Here is a 25,704-nt window from a genome sequence, read left to right on the forward strand (position 1 = left end):
CTAATAAACATCAGCTCTTATTCTACATCTCTCAGCTCTTTACCCCTCACCTCTGGCATGCTGGGCAGAGACTTAATTACTTCATATTTTATACAATTTTAATTCTGTGAGTCACTATCTCAGATTTCAGTAGCATGTGTTAATACTAGGGATCAAGTGAGGGGTAACTGTGGGTTCCTCACAACAGGTAAGTTTCATTGCAAAGTGCTGGTTTATAAATGGAATCTAAACTAAAAATTGATCTTTTATGGTTTTAATGTTTGCCATAACTATGTTGGGAAATTTAGTGGGAAGGAAAATACTGGTCTTTTAGTAATCAGTGAAACTACAGTTAATATAAAATTCTGTCACTGTTGGCAATTAAAGAAGATTTAGAAGGTGAATGTAGCAAGTGATATTTCCAAAAATCTTTAACCTGATATTTGTTTGTCTGTTTTTCAACAGTTCAAGGCCTGGCAGGCCTCCTAAACGTTCTTTGGGAGTGTTGCAGGATAATGCTCGCCTTCTGCCCCACTCAGTCCCAGGCCTCTTATCACCAGGACTTATCACTCCGACAGGTAATAAAATCCATCCAATGATCACCCTTGTCTCCTCATACTGTCCAGCATTTGAAATAAACTAATATTGATCAAATTGCCTTGTCCTTCAGAGCTTTTCAAGCTCTACTAGAGGTTACATTATTGAATTTTTTGAGTATTCATGAAAAGAGTTTTGGTACTCCAGTGACTCAAATCAAATACACATGACTTTTTTTTTTTTAACTTAATTCTCATTTTGATGCAGGAAATCCCTTTCAAGGCCTTATTTTGTGTATGTATGCTTTTGTGTGTTGGGGGCAGGGATGGGGGTGCACTGGCCAAACTAGCATTGTCTGAAAGCCTCCTATAGGATGCATCACACCTGCTTCCTTATACTTAGTAATATTCTTCTTGTTTTCAAGGGTTCTGGGCACCTGTGTACCTGTACAAGTTATTACTCTAGGTTAAAAGTAGAAAAATGATGCATCTCTGGTAGAGAAACCTTATGATTAGAAAAGAAAAAAAGTGCAAGTGGTCAGTCTTAAATCATAATCCATTTTTTTATTGAACACTGTGATAAACAGTGCTCCCCTAAAAATACCAGTCTCATAAATTAGTATTGAACTTTTTGGACTCAAAATAAAACAACCTAAAAGTGCACAAAACACTTAAAATAAGCTTAACATTTCTCTCATTGGACCTTTAAAAATCATTCAAGCTATTACATGGTAGAAAATGAATTCAATGACAATGAGATCTTTATAAATTCAGTGAGGCAAAAATTTGTAAAGCACCTACTGTATTTTGGGTATTAGTCCTATAGGTAATGCATCATTATGTGAGTAGCAGTCCTTGTCACAGTAAAATTGGGGAAAATTAGGGAGAAGGACATGTAAACTAATAATTGCATTAAAGTGTGATACAGACTATAATACAAGTACATACATACAAGGTAATATAAGATCACAGAGATAGGAGCCACTACCTTAATTTGGTAAGTTGGTTAATGCTCAGAGAGATAGAATCTTCAGAACTATGTCTTATAGGCTGAGTGTTGGACAAATGCAGAATCAGGGGGAAAACGTTCAAGGCAGAGAGAAAAATATAGACAAATATGCACTGATGACAAATAGCCTAGTGTGCTAGGGGCAATGACAGTTAGGTTGCAGAGATTTGAGGTCGGAGACTCCTAGATGATATGGTTAGAATAGAAAGGGTGGAAAAAGATAGCTTGTGAAGCTAGTTTTTTTTATTTAACATGTTTTGTAGTTTGTGGTTTTCCCTATAGACCAGTGGTTTTCAAAGTATCTTTTAAGGACATTCTTTACTGGCTGACATGGACTTGGGGAAATACTTCCAGGTTCCCCACTTCTGCCTCAGTTAGACTTTTACATATTGTAATTGACATATGATTTATAAAAAACTGCTGTAGGTAAAAGGAACAACATCTAAGTAACTGAATAAATGTTCTAAAAACAATTGCTGTGGAAGGTAAATAGCAGTGAAGGGAAGGAGGGTCGGTTGCTCCAGTTCAAGGGAGAAATACTGAGGACCTGAGTTAAGGAAAATTCAGTAGAGTGGAAAAAAATTCAGAGAAGTTTAGTAATTTGCATTAATCACACTTGACAATTGATCAAAATAGAGGGTGAAAAGATGAAGTCTTGGATGATTCATATCTAACCTGGATGACAAGCTGGATGATGGTATCATTATCTAAGATGGAGAACTTAGGAAGAGACTCAGGCTTTGAGGTTAGATAATGATTTTTGTAAACTTTAGGTATGTATAAGCAAATTCTAATACAAGAAGAAAGGAGCTCTGTGTATATAAATTAATATGGAGGGAGTAGCAGTGCCTGGAATATATCTTGGTATTGAATAAACGATAATCTATTTTTTGACTTCTAAAATATATTGACAGAGCCTAGAAATTGTACCTTGTAAATAATTAGGTCAGTGTCCAGATTTTGTCGGAGTGTTTACATTAAAGAAAAAAAAAGGATTTGAAAATTGCCTTGAAGCTAATGTACTCTTGAGTAAACTTTAGTACCTTAACTGTTGAGGAAAACCTGTAATGTATGTTAAGTTCTTATTATATACCAGGCATGGGTGCTAAGTGTTTTGTATACACTTCATTTAATATTCATAGTAGTTTTACGATATTGTAAACAATTTATGGCTCAGTGAGTTTAATTTTGTAGGGTCACAAAGCAATTGAGTAGCAGAACTGGATTTCAAACCCAGGTCTTTTAAACTCCAGAGCCCATAACTCTTTCCTGATCATCATGGTGTCTTATAGTGCATGTGAAAATCCATTGTGAAGTTTTCATCTCCTCCTACTTTACTTGGTATATGAGTTCTGACAATTAGGTTAGTGGACTTGTTGCAATAATGTTGCTAACCTTTTTTGATATCAGAAGGATTATTCATTATGAATTGGTACCAACTGGACAGTTAACCAAGTTTACTATTTGGAAGTGCTGAAAAGGCTGCGTAAACTTTTCACCAACAATTCATGGCTCTTACATCACGACAATGTACCAGCTACACAGCACTGTCTGTGAGGGAGTTTTTATGCAGTAAACAAATAACTGTTGTGGAACACCCTCCCTACTCACCTGATCTGGCCCCCAATGACTTCTTTCTTTACTCAAAGATAAAGGAAATATTGAAAGGAAGACATTTTGATGACATTCAGGACATCAAGGGTAATATGATAACAGCTCTGACGGCCATTCCAGAAAGAGTTCCAAAAGTGCTTTGAAGGGTGGACTAGGTGCTGATGTCGGTGCATAGCTTCCCAAGGGGAGTACTTTGAAGGTGATCATAGTGATATTCAGCAATGAGGTATGTGGCACTTTTTCTAGGATGACTTTGCAAACTTAATTGGTAGACATCGTATATGCTTCACCCCCTACCAGATAATGGAGCCTCCTTCCTTGAATTACAGCCTTGGCCTTCCGTCCTACAACTTGGATTTACCACTGTGAGAGCCACCAAAGCAAAACTCCTTTTCTTTAACCCTTTGCTTGTGCCTAGAATGACATGATAGAGGTAGATAAGGCATTGAGTGGGGAAAGGCATGAGTACTTTTAAATGGCAGACAGTAGAAAAAAATGTTAAACAAGGGAAGGAGGAAGAATCTACACATATATACAGTAATTCCTCTCCTTAGTTTACATGAGGTTATTTTACATGACCAACAATATCCTACTCACTATAGTGAAATATAAGGAGAAAAAAGCTCTGTAAAACCAAGTAGAAATAATTCTGGGAATATGCATTATTTTGGATTAGACAAACTACTTCTCTCCTCCACTAGCTAAGACAGTTGAGATGGAATCAGTTATCCATTTAACTATCAGCAAGTTTAATATTTGACATTATACTTAATATGCATTACAAACTTGACTTTCATTAATTTATTTAAAATACTTTTGAAGAATTCAGTTGATATTTTTAATATAGTTTGCTACAGGTTAAGAATTATTTTTTTTCAAATGATTATTGAAATGTTTTAGAATACTTTTTAGTTTTAGGTCCCTATGTCTCAAAATATGTTTTGTAAAGAAAGCAATAGTTATACAGCTGTGTATAATTTTACATAATTACCGGTGAATCGGTTATTGAAAAGAGTCTACTGCTGCTTTCTGTTTCAATGTCATATGTGTAGAGAGGCCCCTTTGAACCCAGCTGAGTTTGCCTAAGTAATGGAACTTGTTCTATATTTGTTTATGTTATTTGAAAATGCGATCTAAAGGTAACAAAATAGAATGATAATGGTGTCTCTTTTCAGATACTGTGTGATGTTTTCGTATATCATTTTTGCCTTTAAGTTGTTGTTTACTCCCAAATAATTGTAAGCAAAAAATGCAAGTGAAAAGGTTTAGAAATTGATATGGTATCATCCTTAGATTAATTTAGGAAGAGTTCTCAATTTATTCATATAGCCTGAATGTGAATCTTTCAAAATGCAGAATGTTTTTCAGGTATGCTACATTGTTTTATCTGCTTCTTATAAAGGTAATTCCTTTTAATTTCTATTTTAATATGATTTTATTTTCATTTTTGATTTGTATTTTTTATTTCAAAGGTGGGCATTTTCTTCTTGGTTACATTTCCCATATATAATGAAACCGGATTCCTTCAAACTCCACTTATTCAGAATTTATGATAATTCATACAGTGGCTATGCTAACGTCTCGTATTAATAAAATATATTTTTTAGCAAATTAAAACTATAAACAAAATTGTGTGTGTGTGTGTGTATGTGTGAATGTCTGCATGAGTGTAGGGTCATTAAAATACTTAGGAGTTTTAAATGTACTTAGGTATCTAAAAATTACTTTAGCAAGCTCTGTTTCCATATAAATAATCAACATACGAATTACTTATGATAGGTCTTTATTCATTAAGATAGGACTCACATTGTATCTTCTTGGTAATATTCTTTGCTATTTATTTAGCTATTATATCTATGTAACTATAGACCTAGATATAATATCTATATCTATCATCTATTTGTATCTGTAAAGACACATATGCATTCATTCTTTTCATTTAACATATATTTATTGAACATCTATTCTGCACCAAGCAGTATGAGGAAAATTACAACACATTAATATAAAAGTCATTTTGTGAGTAAGTTTTCCCAAATTCCATTCAGTTTTTTCCTTAGCAATTACAAAATTATGAAGTTTGACTGTGTTGTGTCTTCATATATTGAACTGCTGATATTCTCCTCTCATGTTTCTGTCTCTGTTCCTGTTGTACAATCCATATCTTAATTCTCTGATAACACACTAATCCATAATAATCCCATTTAATAGTATTTTCTGTAAAATCATTTGGGCTATAGGGGGAAAAAGAAGAGGGAATATCCTCCCTATCTTTCTCTGCAGCTCTGCAGAAATGCTACTATCCTTGGATCACACAAAAAGGATGGATTAGTCATGTGTGCCTTCGAATTTCCCAAAAGATGACTGCTCCCCTTTCCTCAGCTTATGAAGCACTTCAGAGACAGATGTGGAATTTGGCCTGAGAGCGATTTAAACTGACAGCTTACAAGGAAGTAATAGAGTGCTTCAGATGAAATTCCTATAGTGTTCATTCCTTAAAGGTAGCGATTCTTTAGCTGTTTTTTGTTTGTTTGTTTGTTTTATCGAACTCTATTATGGCAAAATATTTTTAGGAGTCTCAGCTGCAGTTCAAGTACCTGGGTAACTGAGCCCATGAAGATCCAATCCAGTAATAGTAGCTACAGCACTCAATTCAGGATTGGCAGAGCCATAAGTAGAATCCTGCCAAGACTTGGCAGTGTGATATCAACTTCATGATGTGATATAATGCCAATTAGTCTGATCACATCACTGGAATCAGTGTTCCTTTCTTTTCACGATGCATTTCATATTCTCAGTTAGTTTGGATGCTAAAAAGTGGTCATAAGGAAGACAGAAAGGTCCTAGGACATTATTTTGTGAGTGTTAAAAGGAGAGCTCAATCTAGAAAATGCCAAATGAAGCTTTTTGATGGTTGACATAAAACATTTCTGTTTCTATGACTATTGTTGAATTTCCCAGTGAATAATATTGTAAAACGTGCTGCATGTCACACAAATGATAACTGCTCTTGTGTCGCTGAATATTCTTTCAGTTATTTCTTGCATGCTCAGGAAGAACCATTGCCCTAATAGGAGACAGAGGTTGAATTATTAATATTTTCTAACATAGAGCGGAGTTTAGACTTACATGTAATTACAGTTTCTCTACTAAATAAAAAGTTTAACTACATCAGTTTAATATCAAAAACTCCATTCATTATATTAGTTGAATCTGGGTTCCCAAATGCTCATTGCTGTGTTAATGTCTGTCAGTGCTTTTTTTTTTCTATAGGTATTATAAGTATTTTAACCTAAAAATGTCTCCACCCAATTTTTTTAGACTCCTGCCAATCATTTTTGTCTTGCATGGCTGGCTTATAAAGTAGAAGCCATGGCTTATTTCCAATGCAGGTGTGGGGGGGAAATTGGATTTTAAGCAAACCTCACAGGATGATGACAGTGATGATGATGATAATGTATATAGTGTTTTATAGAGTACCCCCACATATTTAATGTGTGTTTAGGTGTATGCATTAGCTAAACTTTAAGTTTAAAAAGAATGATTTTCAAATGTTTACTTCTTTGATACTCTCAGCCATCCTGTCAGCTTAGCATTAATATTTCTGACTAACAGATGAAGAAAATGTTTTCAAGAAGTGAAATGATACCAGAGGGTGGGGGGAGAGGGTGGTAGAGAAGGGAAAAGGAGGTCAAATATATGGTGATGAAAGGAGAACTGACTCTGGATGGTGAGTACACAACGTGATATATAGATGATGTATTATAGAATTGTACACTTGAAACCTACCGTGTTTCCCCAAAAATATTTTATTATAATACTATTTATTTTTATTTATTTTTTATTATTATTTATATATGATATGATATTATATTTATATTTATTCATTTTTATATTATTTATTTATTGTTATATTATTTTACTATAATATAAGACTTATGAAATATAATATATATTACATAAGACCTGGTCTTATACAAATGCTTGCTCCAAAAGACGCTTTAGAGCTGTTCTGATCATATTAGAGCTTTAGAGCTGATGGTCCAGCTAGGTCTTATTCCTGGGGAAACACGGTATGTAATTTTACTAACCATTGTCACCCCAATAAATTTAATTAAAGAAAAAGAATTTAAATGATTTGCCCCAAATCTCAGAGACTAAGAGGTGGAGCCAGAATTTCAAAGCCCAGGTCTCTTGATCATTAATACCATATTTTTACAAATACATTGAACAACATCTTTCATGCAAAAACTTAGTATTGAAAATTTAGGCTATAAATCTTCAGGATCATATCAGAACTGCTTACGTTAAATGTGAGAGATAAGATATCTGGTATTTCAGTAAAAGGAAGTTTTTGGAATAATTCATGTAGTTGACTGTTGGTGATTATATACCATCAATAAAATAAAACGTTGCTATTTTCCTCTTTTCCTTGCCTGTTTTGATCATTCTTATAGAAGTTTATAGTGAGGGGCAGATAGTACAATTAGATGTGGCTACATATTTTTTCCAAATTTAAAAACAATCTTCTGAATGATTACATCCTACTTTTCCTGTAGAGAAAGGTAGCAGTTATAAATTGTTCCTGGTGACAATTCTTGAGTGAATTACTTTGATATATATGACTAATGAATTAATATGATTAAGTTAATGAGAAATAGAAATGTTGCCAAGCTCCACTAGTCCAGCTGCAGTGCTGCTCCACATTTACAGTTCTAGCTTCCTCCTGTGTTGAGAGGATCACTGATGACTACACACTGTCATTGTGATAAATGATATATCCCACAGTGCCCTGCTTTCCATCTGGTCAATCCTCAAACCATCCCCAAATGAGAGATCTCATAAAAATCATACGCACTGGCCAAGTCTAGTGGATTATAGAAAGATGCATTTGCATCTCCAGGGCCCATCCCCCACCCCGGTTTTCCCCATGATATGGAATTTACATTACATGAAATACACAACTCTTCACTTACTACATGTGTCACTCATTCAGTGTCTGCTCCTTATGCTGGCTTGCTGTTTCCCAAGGGAGAAAGAGTACATGTAAATAGCACAATAAAACTTTCCATTGTATAATATACCTGAGGAATCATAAGCTGCCTTACCACTTTTTTTGGAGGCAGTGGATGGCTGTATTGAAATGACACATTACATTAAAGCATGTAGTTAGTTTAATAAAAAACATTCTGTATAGTTATTTAAAAAAATACACTGAGTATCAATTGTTCAAGAAACCCTACAAAGAAAAATACATTTCCTACTATTTTGTATCAAAATGTCATAGCATCTATAGGCATCACCTTCATGTTGTGACCAAAAATGAATAACAAAAATTAGCCTTAATACATAGTTCTCACATTTAAAAAATTCTGTAGATCATAAGACATCTTGCCTTTAATGTCAACCAAATGTTAGGGGTAGGAATTGGTTACTGTGGTGTTGGTGGTGGTAAAAACGCATTGAGATAACTTCTTTGATTCCCTTTGTGTGGTGTATGAATTCTGGATGATGTTTTGGACTAATTTTGTTCACATTTAATGTAGGAAAAATCCTGAGTTCTCAAAATGTCAAATTTTTTTTTATTGTACATTTGTACACATGCCTGAGTCAACATGGATATTGCACAAATATAGAACTAAAAATGTTATTAATGTATGCTTCCCCTCTCTGATCACTCATTTAATCCTTTTAATTGTCACCTGAAAGTGCCAGGTGAGAGGTTTTTTAAATCATTCTGCAAAATAAATCTGGGTTAATAAATCATGCAATACACTTCTTACATGATCATTAGAAATAAAATTTAGAATTCTCACTTTAAATGACAACATAAAAAGGGCCAGTTAAATTCGGGTTCAGTTTTTTCTCTGAATGCCCAAAAGTAACATTTTATTTCTTAGTAGTGTTACTTGTGTAACCCAAGGATCAACAGAGAACTATCTTTTTAATCATATAAAAGACCTTTGCCCCTTGCATCCTATGTGAAAGTACATGAAGTCACTTAAATTACTGTAATAAAAAAACCCCTGAAAACAACAAAATAACAAGTCAAAGGAAGAAACAAAAACTCATAGACACAGACAATAGTTTACTGGTTACCAGAGGGTAAGGGGGGAGGTGGGTGGTAGAAGAGGGTAAAGGGGATCCAATATATGGTGATGGAAAGAGAACTGACTCTGGGTAGTGAACACACAATGTGATATGTAGATGACGTATTACAGATTATACACCTGAAATCTGTGTAACTTCACTAATAATTGTCACCCCAATAAAATAATATAAAAAATAAAAATAAAAATAAATAAATAAAATGGGCCATACTGATGGATATTAAATAGAAGCCAAAGTAAGGAGGGAGAATTTCTCATATAGGACTAACATTGGGTGAAAGAGGGCAATTGGTAATAATCAGTTGGTGGATAGAGGGTCATCATATGTAAATGTGGATTGCTACCTATGTTTCATTATTTGTAAAAGATTGAGAAAGGCCCTTGCTAAAAATACACTGTTAAAAAAATTTTTGTGGCACAACTGAACATATTCAAGTGTACGATTTGATGTTGTGACATATGTGCACACCAACGAAATCGTCACCACAATCAAGAGTAAGAATATCCATTTCCCTATACTTTCCTAGTGTCCCATCCGTTCTTTGCTGTCTTCCTCCCAGACAACTACAGACCTGTCTTCTGTCAGTATAGTTTATATTTTCTAAAGTTTTACTCGTATATGAAGGAAATGATAGAATGTGCATTATTATTTTTTATTAAAGTTTGTTGAGGTGACAGTGGTCAACAAAATTACATAGGTTTCAAATGTACAATTCTGTAATACATCATTTATATATTGCATTATGTGTTCACCACCCAGAGTCAGTGTCATCACGATATATTTGACCCCCTGTACCCTGTTCTTTTATTGTCTGACTTCTTTCACTTAGAATAATTATTTGGAGAGTCTAAGTTGCTGTGTGCAGTAATAGTTCTTTCATTTTGATTGTTGAGTAGTATTCCATGATATGGATAAACCACAATTTATTTATACATTTTCCTCTCATAGACATTTGAATTGTTTCCAAGTTTTTTGGCTATTGTGAATAACACTACTTTAATCCTTTGCTTACACGTTTCTGTGGATATATGTTTTCATTTCTCTTGAATAAATATGGGAGTGGGATTACTTGGTTGTATGGTTAGGAGTAGGCTTAAGTTTATAGGAAACTTTAAAACTGCTTTTCAAAGTTGTCATACCCTTAGATTCCCATCAGGTGTGTATGAGAGTTCCAGGCAATGACAATTGCGAACACTTTGTCTGGTTGGTCTTAGAAATACATTCTTTAACAACCTATTCCTGAATCCTGTATCCAAGCATTTGCACCAAATACTCTCTCCTATTTAAAGGTTAATCCTTGAATTAAAGTAATTAGTACTTTGTTTAGTCATGTGATGTTAGCATATAAATGGTTACCCATTTTTGCCTAGGTGCAGGTTTATAGTCAGTTAGGAATAGAGACTGAGGACCATGGTGAGGGGCATATCCTTTGGGGATGATGAATGGTTTGTTTGTGTGAAGCATCATGGACCTTGACTTTGTGAAGAGGAACAAAAGAATGGGCAAGGGAGTGAAGCCAATGATGAGAAAGTGTGAATGTGACCCAAGCAAACTCATTCTACTTCATAGTTTTGCCTAGAGCCAGCGTAGAGGAGAAGGAAACAAATATTTGCAACTGAAAGTTGGAGTCGTACTTTTTATGACTGTTATTTCACAGTGTTAGGTTTTTGATCAGGATCACACTTGAAAGCTGAAATAGATACTTCTGGGGGGAAAAACAGGAGATTCCCTATGAGGCCAAAGAAGAAAAATAATTTTCTTTAAATTCACTATGGGAAGGACTTTATGACAGAGCACACCCTTTGGGCTTAGACATTTTAGTCACAAGGGATAAAAGCCCTAAGTCTAGTTTTCAAAAGTAAAGAAACAAGCCTCAAGATACTAAACGTCATTGTGAAAGTGTGAGTTGAATTAAGAGCTTAATTAATTAAATAAATGGATAAATGGCAAAGAACACTGTCTTTAAACTGTTAGAAATATGTGGTATTCCATGACACTAGCAAAGTAAAACTGAAGTTGAAGTCAAACAGTTTCTGCTGTGTATTTTAGTGAAGAATTTATGATTTATGGAAGTGGACCTTTTCATTTTCAGAGCATAGCTTCTTTGCCTATTACTTTTTTAAAAATTGTGTCCCAGGCTGATGTTTGATTACTGTACATTGGATTTTATTTTAGGACAGGAATATCTATTGAATCGTTTTTGAAAGATAACTAAAATGACCAAGGGAATGGAGAGGCTTGCAATATGAAGCAAGCTAAAAATTAATAATACCCTTTAGGCAAGATAGATAAAACATAAAAGAAATATGGTGTAAGTATATTGGCCCATTAAAGACATGCACTGAATGACTGAAGACCTGTTCACTATTTTACAGAATATGAAATAAATATCCTGAAGATTGGAGGAGGAAATAGGAGTAAGACTTGAAAACTTTATAATCTGAAAGGGAAAGAGAAATACTGCTTTTCTGGTTTAAAAGTTTGTCCCAATTGTAGTCCAGTTCAAGTTCTGTTAGAACTTATTAACATAACAATGCTATAAAAAGTGATTTGAAAACCATAGGGATGTTAATTATAAGCCCACTTTTTTTCCCCCCTTAAAAGTGACATCTGTTGAAATTAATGATTATAAATTTCCAAAAATCATCTTTGGGTGTCTTGTTAGAGAACAAAAGAAAGGTCTGTTTTTTCATTACATTGTTTACATTATTCATTTCAAAATTGATAGAAAGAAGTATGTGAAATAAAGTTCTCTTTTTCATTTTTTTAACGTGCTTTGAGGAATTCCTATTAAAACCATACATTTGCTTATATATTACTTTTATCCATTTGACCAGCAATTAATCCCTTAATAACTTACATTATTCAAAATTATTTTATATTTAATTTTATATTAAAAGTTGCAACAAATACTAACTGAAAATTCTGGATAGCTTCTACTGATATGTTGTGGATTTCTAAAAGTTAAATGTAAACATTAGTGGAAGATAAAACATATATGAGGTTGACAATTAAGTTTAAGAACTTGCTGCAACGATGTTGCTAACCTGTTTTTTATATCAGAGGGATTATTCATTATGAATTTGTACCCACTGGACAAACAGTTAACCAAGTTTACTATTTGGAAGTGCTGAAAGGCTGCGTGAAAAAGTTAGACGACCTGAACTTTTCGCCAACAATTCATGGCTCTTGCATCACGACAATGCACCAGCTCACACAGCACTGTCTGTGAGGGAGTTTTTAGCCAGTAAAAAACTATTGGAACACTTTCCTTACTCACTTGATCTGGCCCCCAATGACTTTTTTCTTTACCTGAAGATAAAGGAAATATTGAAAGGAAGACATTTTGATGACATTCCGGACATCCAGGGTAATATGATAACAGCTCTGATGGCCATTCCAGAAAAAGAGTTCCAAAATTGCTTTGAAGGGTGGACTAGGCTCTGGCATTGGTGCATAGCTTCCCAAGGGGAGTACTTTGAAAGTAATCATAGTGATATTCAGCAATGAGGTATGTAGCACTTTTTCTAGGATGAGTTCGCGAACTTAATTGTCAGACCTCGTACTTCCATAATTATGTCCATGTTTAAAATCCAAAAGGGACATTACTTCAACATTATTCCTACTTGTAGTTAACAGATCAACTGTCCACTAACACTTTGATTGTTTCAAAATTACAAATCTCTTTGTTATGCCTTGCTTGAGACTCTTATATGCCTTTTTATTAATAGCAAAATAAAGTTAAAATTTCTTAACATGGAAAAAGAGTCTTTCTGATCCTCCCTGAGCATAACTTTTTATCCTCATTTACCACAACTCCTTCCTCAAATACCATGTCCTGTATAATCTCATTAAAGTTCTGTCTTTTCTTCAGATACCCATGCTTTTTTATACATTCATAACTTTGTATATGTTCTTTCATCTGCTTTTGTCTATTTATGAAGGTGAGCAAAAGCTTATTACAATTATAGAAACTCTTTTGACATAGGAACTTCTGAATTGATATAGCAGTATATTAATTATATGCAATTATTTTATTCGCTTTAAAGTGAAAATAAAATACTTGAATAGAGTGATCATTTCTGTCAATTTACTATGAGTAGCAAGTTCTTTTAACAAAACAAATGAATAATTATTGAGCACGAATTACATTTTCAACTCTTACAAGCTCTTTTGTGTCACTATTTTCATGTGATTTTAAGGTTTTGTTTCTAAAACACAGGATCAAGGATGCTAGATAAAGCCAATGATATTTCTGGCATGTCAAATGTATGCAAAAACAAAAACTTCTATGATGACATCTCCATCTATTTGATTACTTGAAAAAGCCACTGACAGCCTTCGTGCACTCCTAGGAATTAGTACAGATGCTCTGCTATACAGAAACATGGACTGAAAACTTCAGACTTTTGAAAGTACTCTGGAACATTGATTCATCTGCTATAAGATTCCCTATAGCCTGATTAATTTTTGTTTTTAATTTATTAATTTGAAGTTTTAGTCACTTGTCTCACGTACCTCATGACAGAGTTGGGGATAGTATTAGGTTGGTGCAAAAGTAATTGCATTTTTTGCCATTTTTAACCTTTTAAACAGCAATTACTTTTGTACCAACCTAATAGTTGGAAGGAAAGTAGAAATCAAACATTGCAGGATTGAAATAACCCCAAGATGAAGGTTCACCACAGTATGGCCACAATTATGTGGAGTTATAGAAAGGGACAAAAGAAGTTAATTGGTCATGTGTATGTGTCTAGTTTGGTAAAACTATGGGTTGTATTCAGTGTTTCTTGTCACAGGATGAAAAGTTATTTCTGAATTTTATCACCTGTGTTTGCTATAATAGGATGACAAACAAATAGATAAGGAATTAACATCTTGTTTGAAAGGGACAATTTTCTTCTTTTTCATTAATATTCTTCCATATCAATCAAACTAAAATAAAAAAAAAACTATATGTGTTGAAAACTATACTGCCAAACAGTTTGCAATCTAGCTTACTGGTCAGACCATCTTCAACTTAAACTAAATCATGCAATGGATTATACTTATCCTTATTTCCAGACTCAGAAGTACTCCCCTTCCTTTCTATGGCTGATCCATCCAAGAAGGACCCAAAACTCCACTTCATGTCATCCCATAATTTTACTAAAATGCTTTCTCTATTTAAGTTGTTTATTTTCCTTTATGGGTCTTCAGTATTTGACTGTACCTTTTTCTTCTTGAAAACCTTGTATGTTTTTGGCTTTATGATTGTATACTATTCCTAATTTTTCACCTCATCTGTCCCATTTTGTGTTTACGTCATTGTTGTACCTTTTAAATATTATTTAAAGCAACTTAATAACTACTTGTTACTTTAAATTGAGTTTTTTTCAAAATAAGTAGTCTTAAAATTTCAATTTGTCTTGTCAAATTTACATTGATCTTCAACTTAAATATAAAATAACTAAATTCAGTTATCTGATTACATTTAATATGTTTATAATTTTCCCATCACATACCAATTTCCATACTAGAAGCAAAGAGGTGGAAAGGATAGCCAATATGTAGTCATTTCTCAATGTGGATATCCCTAACAACACATAATTAAAAGTTATTCAGGGAAGGTCCAAGATTGTGGAATATGTAAACACTATGCCTGTCACCTTCCAGGATCACAATGAAATTACAACTAAATTATAGAACAATTAACTTCGAGAATCATCTGAAGACTAAGGGAACAAAACCCCTATAATAAGGATATAAAGAGGAGGCCACATTGAGACTGGTAATGTGGGCAGAGATGAGAAATGGGCTGACCCCAACCCACAGGTGGCAGTTGAGCACAAGGAGGGACATTTCAGTGGCAGCAGTCCCCCCTGAAGAGGGTGGGGTCCCAGCCCCATACTGGGCTCCCCAGCCCAAGGTACCCAAGCTAGGAAGAGGAGTCCCCACAACACATTGTAGTGAAAATCAGTGAGGATTCTGTCCATCCCTCCCAGTGAGGTGGAAGGTGGCTAGAAACCCAGATGTCCTCTTAAAGAGCCTGCACACAACTCACTTGCTCACCGGCACTCATCCTGGGCACTGGCAGAGGGACAGTGACTAAAGAGGTGCAGTATACATATAGGGAAAGAATGAGTTGTATGGCTTTAGGGCAAGGGCTAAAGGGACAGTCCCCATTATCACTGTGTGGAACCTGCTTCATATATAATCTGCAGGAGGGCACCATCTTTCCTGTGCTGAACTCACCCCCACAGGGCCAAATCTGAGATTGCATCAGTCTGGTAAAATCTGCGTGTGACGTACCACATTGGTGTCTCCCTTGGGCCCTGCTCCACCCAGCTAATGCCTAATCATCCAGGGCACCCTCTGCTCTTCAGCAGCCAGAAGCACCCTGCAAACTGCAGTGGGTGGGGAGATGGCTTGTACAGCAGTGAATGGCCTAGGAAGCTGGGAAACTTTCAGTGGTAAGCAGTCAGCTCTAGTTGTGCTACAGGACTTCTTGGGAAGCTGTGAGGGATCTGCAGGCCCATGGCAAATGGTGGCTGGCCATGGTGTTCTCTGGACATTTTGCAGAGTGGCCACAGGCTCTGCACTGGCGCAAGAGCTGAATCTGCATTAACTTTGTAAAAACCACTAACCACATGTTGTGGATTCCTGAGACGCCACCCCACCCAGCTAGTGCAGCATTGATAGTGTCACTTTCAGCTCCTGGATGGCTGCCCTCACCCTATAAGCTGCTGGAGGCTTATATAGCAGCTGATGTTTGTGGCAGGGAAACATTTAGTGGCAAGCAGTCAGGCCCAGCTTGCACTGCAGACTCTCTTGGTTGGCTCTCAAAGATCTTCAGGACAGAGTTCAGAAGTGGTTGACTGTGGTATTTTCAGGGCATTTTGCAAAGTGGCCAAGGGCTTGGCATTGTTATAGGACCTAAATCTGCATTAACTTTGTAAATACTGACCACGCCCCAAGATTCTGTGTGACATCACAGCACCTGACTTGGGTATCATTGCCAGGGGCACTGTCAGCACCAGTTCAACCAGCCCAACCCACACTCCTAAGGAGACTCTTTAATCTGCTTAACCTTAAGGCTCAACTACAACAGGAAAATACAACACACACAAGGCACACACTTGGAACACACACACACACAGGTGATCAGAGAGACTGTACCATTGGACGACACAGGACACATGCTACATAAGGCCACTTGGCAAAGACTGAGAGACATAGGAGATCTACCTAATACACAGAAGCAAACACAGAGAGAGGCAGCCAGAATGAGGAAACAAAGAAACACGTCCCAAATAAAAGAACAAGAGAAAACTCCAGAAAAATAAATAAATGAAATGGAGACAACCAACCTACCAGAGACAAAGTTTAAAACACTAGTTATAAGAATGTTTAATGAACTTAGTGACAACTTCAACAAAGAGATAGTAAGCATAAAAAGGACATAGAAACCATAAAAAAAAGCAGTCAGAAATGAAGAATACAATAACTGAAATGAAGAATACACTAGAAGGAATCAACAGCACATTAGATGAAACAGAGAATCAAATCAGCAATTTAGAAAACAAGATAGCAGGAAACACCCAATCAGAACAACAAAAATTAAAAAATAATAAAGAAGACAGTTTTAAGTACCTTTGGGACAACATCAAACATAACAACATACACATCATAAGAGTACCAAAAGGAGAAGAAAGGGAGCAAGAGAGCGAGAACCTATTTGAACAAATAGTGACTGAAAACTTCCCTAACCTGGTGAAGGAAATAGATATACAAGCCCAGGAAGCACAGAGAGTCCCAAACAACATAAACCCAAACAAACCCACACCAAGACACATTATAATTAAAATGGCTAAGGTTAAAGACATAGAATCCCAAAATCAGCAAGAGAAAGACAAGTAGTTACAACTAGTTATTTACATGGGAACTTGTATAAGACTGTCAGCTGAGTTCTCAACAGAAACTTTGCAGGCCAGACGGGATTGGCATGAAATATTCAAAGTGATGAAGACAAAGGACCTACAACCATGGCTAATCTACCCAGCAAGGCTGACATTTAAAATTGAAGGAGAGGTAAAGAACTTCCCAGACAAGAAAACGCTAAAGGAATTCATTACCACCAAGCTAGTATTACAAGAAATGTTAAATGGACTACTTTAAAAAGCGGAAGGTGGAAAACAAACAAACAAAAGAAGATCAATAAAAACAATAATAAAATGGCAATAGCTATGTACCTATAAATAATCAGTTTAAATGTAAACGGGTTAAATGCTCCAATAAAAAGACATAGGATAGCAGACTGGATTAGAAAACAATACTCAAACATATGCTATCTATAGGAGACCACTTCAGATGGGAAGACATACATAGACTGAAAGTTAAGGGATGGAAAGAGATATTTCTCACAATTGCAAACAAAAAATCTGCAGTAGCAATACTTATATCAGACAAAATAAACTTTCAATCAAAGATTATCGGAAGAGATAAAGAAGGGCGTTACATAATGATAAAGGGATGAATGCAACAAGAAGACATTACACAACATAGGAGCACCTAAATATATAACACAAATATTGACCAACTTAAAGGGAGAGAGAGACAGTACACAATCATAGTAGGGGACTTTAACACCACATTGACACCAGTGGACAGATCTTCCAGACAGAAAATCAACAAGAAAACAGTGGCCTTAAATGACGTACCAGAACACATACATTTAATGGATATTTTTGGAGCATTTCACCACAAAGTAGAAGAATATACATTCTTTTCAAATGCACAAGGAACACTTTCCAAGATAGACCACATGTTAGGCCCCAAAACAAGTCTCAATAAATTGAAGAAGACTGAATCCGGATCAAAATGGCAGTGTGAGGTGAGCCTCTGGAAATCTCCCCTGGAATTTACAACAAATTGAAAAACTGTAACTCCACAAAGGACTCCCTGCACAGCAGACAAGCAAGACAAAGAGGCCCACTACTGAATTCCCCTAAAGGTGGGGGAATCGCGAGAGCAGAGGTGCAGGGAAGAGAGAAGTGTGGAGACGGACCTGCGTGGGCACAGGATTCAGACCTAGTTCAGTGCTCAGAGCTCACTGCATCCTGGAACTACCGCAGCTGCGGGAGAGGGAAGAACTCGGACTGCTACGGCTCTGATAATGGCCCATATGGCTGAGGGGGCAGCATATAACACGGTTGAACCCAACGATCATGGCAGAGACCTCGGAGAAAAGACTGAGGGAAGAAGGCTGAACACGGTGGCTTAAGCCCTCACAGCAGAGAAGAGAACGGAAGCCTTAGGCAGTGAGACAAGCCACCCCCTCGCTACCCTCCCAGACTCACCCCGCCTACACCTGCCCGTGGTAGAAGCAGAACAGTAGCAGTGTCAGATCAAAAGACAAGAATATTTGCTGTTCTGAGAACTATGGACCGCAGACACAGATTCGCAGCCCAACTAGTTCCGACAAAGGGGAGGGAGCTGTGGAAGCAGGACCGGCTGTGGTGGTGGTTGCTGCCATTGCTCTGGGCCACCTATCACAACTCACGCCATCCCTGGCCCCACCTATCTGGGCGGATCCCTGCAGGACTAAACAGAACTGCAGAAGCATACCAGCTCTGAATCTGGTGCAGGAATAGCTTTGGAACTTCAAAAGCTCTCCGCATACCCACACGGACACTGCGCCCTGTGACCCACGTGAACTATTAACAGAGGACAAGCCCATCACCCAGGGAATCCCCCCATTGTCTGAGAAGCTGGAATAGTGCAGAGAAAACATAGTGCTACCGTGTGAGAGAGAAAAAAAAGGCTGCAGTCGGAGAGAAAATAAAATATTCTACCAACAAGTACTGGAAAACAAAAGAAAGACCTCTTCCTATCAAAATGTTGCAGAATCCACTCCTGTAGATGTCCAGAAAGAGAAATAATAAATCATTAATTGCCATGAATAACCAAAGCAACAAGAGAGCTCAGAAAGAAAGTGAAAAGTCTCCAGAAAAGGAACTTAAACATATGGAAATATGTGACTTAAATGACAGAGGATTCAAGATTGCAGTTCTGAAAAAACTCAACGAGATGCAAGAAAACACAGAAAGGCAGTGTATTGAACTCAGAAACACAATCAAAGAACAAAATGAGCATTTTACGAAAGAGATTGAAATTTTAAAAAAGAACCAAATAGAATTTCTGGAGATTAAGAACTCAATAGAAGAAATTAAGAATGAAATAGGCAGCTTATGTAATAGAGTTGAACAGATGAAGGAAAGAATCAGTGACATCGAAGATAGAAACCTGGAACTTACACAGATGGAAAACGAAAGAGATTTGAGACTTAAAAGAAATGAAAGAACTCTACAAGAACTTTCTGACCCCATCAGAAAGAGCAATATAAGAATAATGGGCATACCAGAAGGAGAAGAAAGAGAGAAGGGAACAGAGAATATACTCAAACAAATTGTCAATGAGAACTTCCCAAACTTGTGGACAGAACTGGATCCTCGAATCCAAGAAGCAAATAGAACACCTAATTACCTCAATCCCAACAGGCCTTCACCAAGACACATTGTATTGAAGCTGTCTAAAATCAACAACAAAGAATGACTGCTCAAGGCAGCCTGGGAAAAGAGAAGGTAACCTACAAAGGAAAGCCCATTAGATTATCATCAGATTTTTCAGCAGAAACTCTACAAGCCAGGAGGGAGTGGAACCAAATATTCAAACTATTGAAAGAGAGAAGTCATGAGCCAAGAATAAAATATTCAGCAAAGATATCCTTTAGATATGAAGGAGGAAAAAAGACCTTTCCAGACATACAGAAGCTGAGGGAATTGTCTAATATATGACCTGCACTACAAGAAATACTAAAGGAAGCTATTCGACCACCATCAACAGGGACAATTTGTGGCAACCAAAACATAAAAAGAAGGAGAGTAAAGGCCTGAACCGGAATATGGGAATGGAGAACGTAAGCGTGCTGAAGAAAATGGAATACTCTAAATATCAAACTTACTTTTACATAAACTTAAGGGTAGCCACTGAAAATAAATCCAGAACTGAAATATATACTGTAATAAAAGAAGAAACAGAGGGAAACATCATAGAATACCACCACACAGAAATAATAGACAACAACAACAAAAAAAGTCTAAGAAACCATGGAGACACAATCTTACCAGAAAACTAAATATAGAATGACAGGAAATCCTCACATATCAATAATCACCCTAAATGTAAATGGACTGAACTCACCAACAAAAAGGCAAAGAGTAGCAGATTGGATCAAAAAACTAAACCCAACCATATGCTGTCTCCAAGAGACACATCTCAGCTACAAGGACAAGCATAGACGCAAAGTGAAAGGGTGGAAATTGACACTCCAAGCAAATGGTACCCAGAGAAAATCAGGTGTAGCGATAATGATATCAGATGAAAGAGACTTCAGGGTGAAAAAGATAACAAGAGACAAAGATAGACATTTCATAACGGTAAAGAGGACTATACAACAAGAAGACATAACAGTCATCAGTATTTAGGCCCCCAATCAGGGAGCACAGAATTATACCAAGCAACTACTAACAGAACTAAAGGGAGAAACTGACAAAAACACATTAATACTGGGGGACTTAAGTACATCATTGACAGACATGGACAGATCATCCAAACAGAAAATAAATAACGAAATAGCAGCCTTAAGTGACACATTAGATGAAATGTACATAATTGACATATATAGAGCACTTCATCCTAAAACATGAGACTATACATTTTTTTCTAGTGTACTTGGAACATTCTCAAGGGTAGACCGTATATTGGGACATAAAATCAGCCTCAGCAAATTTAAGAAGATTGAAATCATAACAAGCATATTTTCTGAAATTGGATATTAACTGAAAAAAGAAAGCAGGAAAAAGCACAAATACATTGAGATTGAACAACATACTTTTAAAGAACGACTGGGTCAAAGAAGAAATTAGAGGAGAGATCAAATGATACATAGAAACAAATGACAATGTAAACACATGCTACCTAAATTTTGGGGATCCAGCGAAAGCATTTTTAAGAGGGAAATTTATATTATTACAGGCCTATCTCAAGAAACAAGAAAAATCCCAAATAAATAACTTTACGTTACACCTTAAAGAACTAGAAAAAGAAAAATTGAAACCGAAGGTCAGCAGAAGAAAGGAAATAACAAAAATCAGAGCAGAACTAAATGAAATAGAGAACAAAAAGTCAATAGAAAAAATTAATGTGAGAAAGAGCTGGTTCTTTGAAAAGATTAACAAAATTGACAAACCTTTGGCTAGACTCACTAAGATAAAAAGAAAGAAGAGACTAATTAACAAAATCAGAAATGAAGAAGGGGAAGTTATTACGGACACCACAGAAAAACAAAGGATCACCGAAGAATACTATGAAGGACTATATGCCACCAAATTCAACAACCTAGAAGAAATGGACAAGTTCTTAGAAACATATAGCCTGCCAAGGCTGAACCATGAACTGGAACATCTAAACAGACCGAACACCAGTAACGAAAGTGAATCAGTCATCCAAAACCTTCCTAAAAGCGAAAGTACAGGACCAGATGGCTTCACTAGTGAATTCTATGAAACCTTCAAAGAGGATCTAATACCAATCCTGCTCAAAATCTTCCAAAAAATTTGAGAAGAGACAGTTCTCCCTAACTGATTTTATGAGGCCAACATTACCCTGGTACCAAAACCTGGTAAGGACAACACAAACAAAGAAAACTACAGACCAATATCTCTGATGAATACAGATGCAAAATTCCTAAACAAAATTCTAGCAAGTCGAATACAACAATGCATTAAAAAGATTATTCATCACGACCAAGTGGGGTTCATCCCAGGAGCACAAGGACGGTTCAACATCTGCAAATCCATCAATGTGATACATCACATAAACAAAGTAAAGGACAAAAATCATATAATTATATCAATTGATGCACAAAAAGCATTTGACAAGATACAACATACATTTATGATTAAAACACTTAATAAAATAGGTATAGAAGGAATATAGCTTAACATAATAAAGGCCATATATGACAAGCCCTCAGCTAATCTCATAATTAATGGTGAAAAACTGAAGCCCTTTGCTCTACGTTCAGGAACACGACAGGGCTGTCCCCTATCACCTCTACTTTTCAACATAGTGTTGGAAGTCCTTGTGAGTGCAATCAGGCAAGAGAAAGAAATAAAAGGCATCCAAAATGGGAATGAAGAATTTAAATTGTCACTCTTTGCAGACGACATGATGAAAACCCTATAGACTCCACCAAAAAGCTATTAGAGTCAATCAACGAATACAGTAAAGTTGCCGGTACAAAAGCAACGTACAAAAGTCCATTGCCTTCCTATATACTAAGAATGAAATCTCCGAAAAAGAAATATAAAAAACAATTCCTTTTGCAATTGCAGCAAAAAGAATAAAATACCTAGGAATAAACTTAACCAAGGATGTGAAGGACCTATATGCTGAAAACTACAAGACATTTTTGAAAGAAATTGAAGAAGACACAAACAAATGGAAAGATATTCCGTGCTCATGGATTGGAAGAATCAACATAGTTAAAATGGCCATATTACCCAAAGCAATATACAGATTTAATGCAATCCCCAACAAAACCCCAATGGCATTTTTTAAAGAAATAGAACAATAATCATCAGATTTGTTTGGAACTACAAAAGACCCTGAATAGCCAAAGCAATGTTAAGAAAAAAGAACAATAGTGGAGGTATCACACTCAATGACTTTAGCTTGTACGACAGGGCTACAATAATCAAAACAGCATGGTATTGGCAGAAAAACAGACACGTAGACCAATGGAATAGAATTGAGAACCCAGAAATAAAACCACATGAATATGGACAGATAATTTTTGACAAAGAAGCTAAAAAGATACAATGGAGGAAAGACAGCCTCTTCAATAAATGGTGCTGGGAGAACTGGATAGCCACGTGCAAAAGAATGAAAGTGGACTGCTTTCTGTCACCATGTGTCAAAATTAATTCAAAATGGATCAAAGACTTATTCATAAGACCTGATCCAATAAACTGCATAGAAGAAAACATAGGTACTAAACTTATAGACCTTGGGTTCAAAGAGCATTTTAAGAATTTGAATCCAATGGCAATGGAAGTAAAAGCTAAAATAAACTAATGGGACTATATGAAACTTAAAGCTTCTGCACAGCAAAAGAAACCATCAACAAAATAAAGAGGCAACCAAATGAATGGGAGAAGATTTTTGCAAACAGTGCCTCCGATAAGGGGCTAATATCCAAAATATACAAGGAACTCATAAAACTCAAAAAGAATAAAATAAAGAACCCAATTGAAAAATGGGCAGAGGACCTGCAGAGACATTTCTCCAAAGAGGACATACAAATGGCAAATAGACATATGAAAAAATGCTCAACATCACTAATCATCAGAGGAATGCAAATAAAAACCACAGTGACATATCACCTCACCCCAGTCAGAATGTTTATCATCAACAAGACAAATAGTAACAAGTGTTGGAGAGGCTATGGAGAAAAAGGAACCCTCATACACTGTTGGTGAGAATGCAGACTGGTGCAGCCGTTATGGAAGGCAGTGTGGAGTTACCTCAAAAAATTATGAATAGATTTACCATATGACCCAACAATCCCTCTCCTCGGTATCTACCCAAAAAATCTGAAAACATTTATACATAAAAACATGTGTGCTCCAATGTTCATTGCAGCTTTCTTTACGTTGACCAAGATATGGAAACAACCAAAATGTCCTTCGATAGATGAATGGATAAAGAAGTTGCGGTATATATAAACAATGGAATACTATTTGGCGATAAAAAAGATGATATAGGAACATTTGTGACAACATGGATGGATCTTGAGAGCATGATGCTAAGCGAAATAAGTCAGACACAAAAAGCAGCGAACCATATTATTTCACTGATTTGTGGTATATAAACCAAAAACAGCAAAAGAACAAGACAAACAAATGAGAAACAAAAACTCATAGACAGTCAATAGTTTAGTGGTTACCAGAGTGTAAGGGGGGTGGGGGGTGGGAGATGAAGGTAAGGGGGATCAAATATATGGTGATGAAAGGAGAACTGACTCTGGGTGTTGAACACACAATGGGATTTATAGATGATTTAATACAGAATTGTGCACCTGAAATCTATGTAAGTTCACTAACAATTGTCACCCCAATAAATTGAAAAAAAAATTAAGAAGACTGAAAGTATATCAAGCCTCTTCTCTAATGACAATGGTATGAAACTGGAGATCAATTTCAAGGAAAAACAACTTGAAAAACACTCAAACACACTGTGTTTAAATACCATGTTAGTACGTAATGAATGGGTCAACAATGAGATCAAGAAAGATATCCAAAGATACCTTGAGACAAACGAAAATGAAAACAAAACAACCCAAAATATATGGGACATAGCAAATGCTGTGCTAAGAAGAAAATTCATAGCAATGCAGGCCTACCTCAAGAAACAAGAAAAATCTTAAATAAGTAATCTCACTTTACACTTAAGGGAACTGTAAGAAGAACAGCAAACAAAGTCCAAAGTCAGTACAAGGAAGGGAAAGATAAAAATAAGAGTGGAAGTCAATGAAATAGAGGCTAAGAAAACAATACAAAATATCAGTGAAACCAACGGTTGGTTCTTTGAAAAGCTAAACACAATTGATAAGCCTTTACCTTGACTCAACCTGAAAAAGAGAGGACACAAATAAATCAGAAATGAAAGAGGAGAGGTGACAACGGACACCACCGAAATAAATAAATAAATAAATAAATAAATAAATAAATAAATAAATAAATAAAATGCTGCCAGCAATTACATGCCAACAAATTGTAAAACCAGTAAAAAGTGGATACATTCTAGAAGCATACAATCTTCCAAGGTTTAATCAGGAGAAAACAAAATCTTACTCTACTGATTACTACTAATGAAACTGTATCAGTAATAAATAAGATCCCAACAAATAAAATTCCTGGACCATATGTCTTAAAAGGTGAATTCTACCAAAAAAGAATTAACACCTATTCTTCTCCAACGATTCCAAAAATTCACGAGGAAGGAGGGCTCCCAAGCTCATTTTAGGAGGCCACCATTACCTCATAAAATTATTGGAATCAGTCCGAACCAGGCAAAGACATTATGTGAAAAGAAAAATTATAGGCCAATATCCCTGATGAGTATCGATGCAAAAATCCACAACAAAACATAAACAAAGCATATTCAGCAATACATTAAAAAGATCATACATCATGATCAAGTGGGATTTATTCATAGTATGCGAGGTTGGTTAAATATCCAACAATCAACTAACTTGATACATCATGTAAACAAAATGAAAGATAAAAATCACGTGATCATATCAATATATGCAGGAAAAAGTTTTGACAAAATACACCATCCATTCATGAT

The 25,704-nt window shown here is 35.9% G+C and overlaps 1 protein-coding gene across 3 annotated transcripts in view; it reads left to right on the forward strand.

Annotated features, from left to right (window-relative positions):
- DACH2 (dachshund family transcription factor 2) overlaps window positions 1–25,704 on the forward strand; it is a 678,262-nt gene that overhangs the window by 282,355 nt on the left and 370,203 nt on the right. For all 3 annotated transcript variants that reach the window (XM_074323712.2, XM_074323713.2, XM_074323711.1), the window contains exon 3: window positions 445–557. In XM_074323712.2, coding sequence (XP_074179813.1) covers window positions 445–557 — 113 coding nt within the window. The remainder of the gene's footprint in view (window positions 1–444; window positions 558–25,704) is intronic.

Source organism: Rhinolophus sinicus, chromosome 18 (genome assembly GCF_057876585.1).
Source record: "Rhinolophus sinicus isolate RSI-liver-muscle chromosome 18, RSI-T2T, whole genome shotgun sequence".
NCBI classification, from domain to species: domain Eukaryota; kingdom Metazoa; phylum Chordata; class Mammalia; order Chiroptera; family Rhinolophidae; genus Rhinolophus; species Rhinolophus sinicus.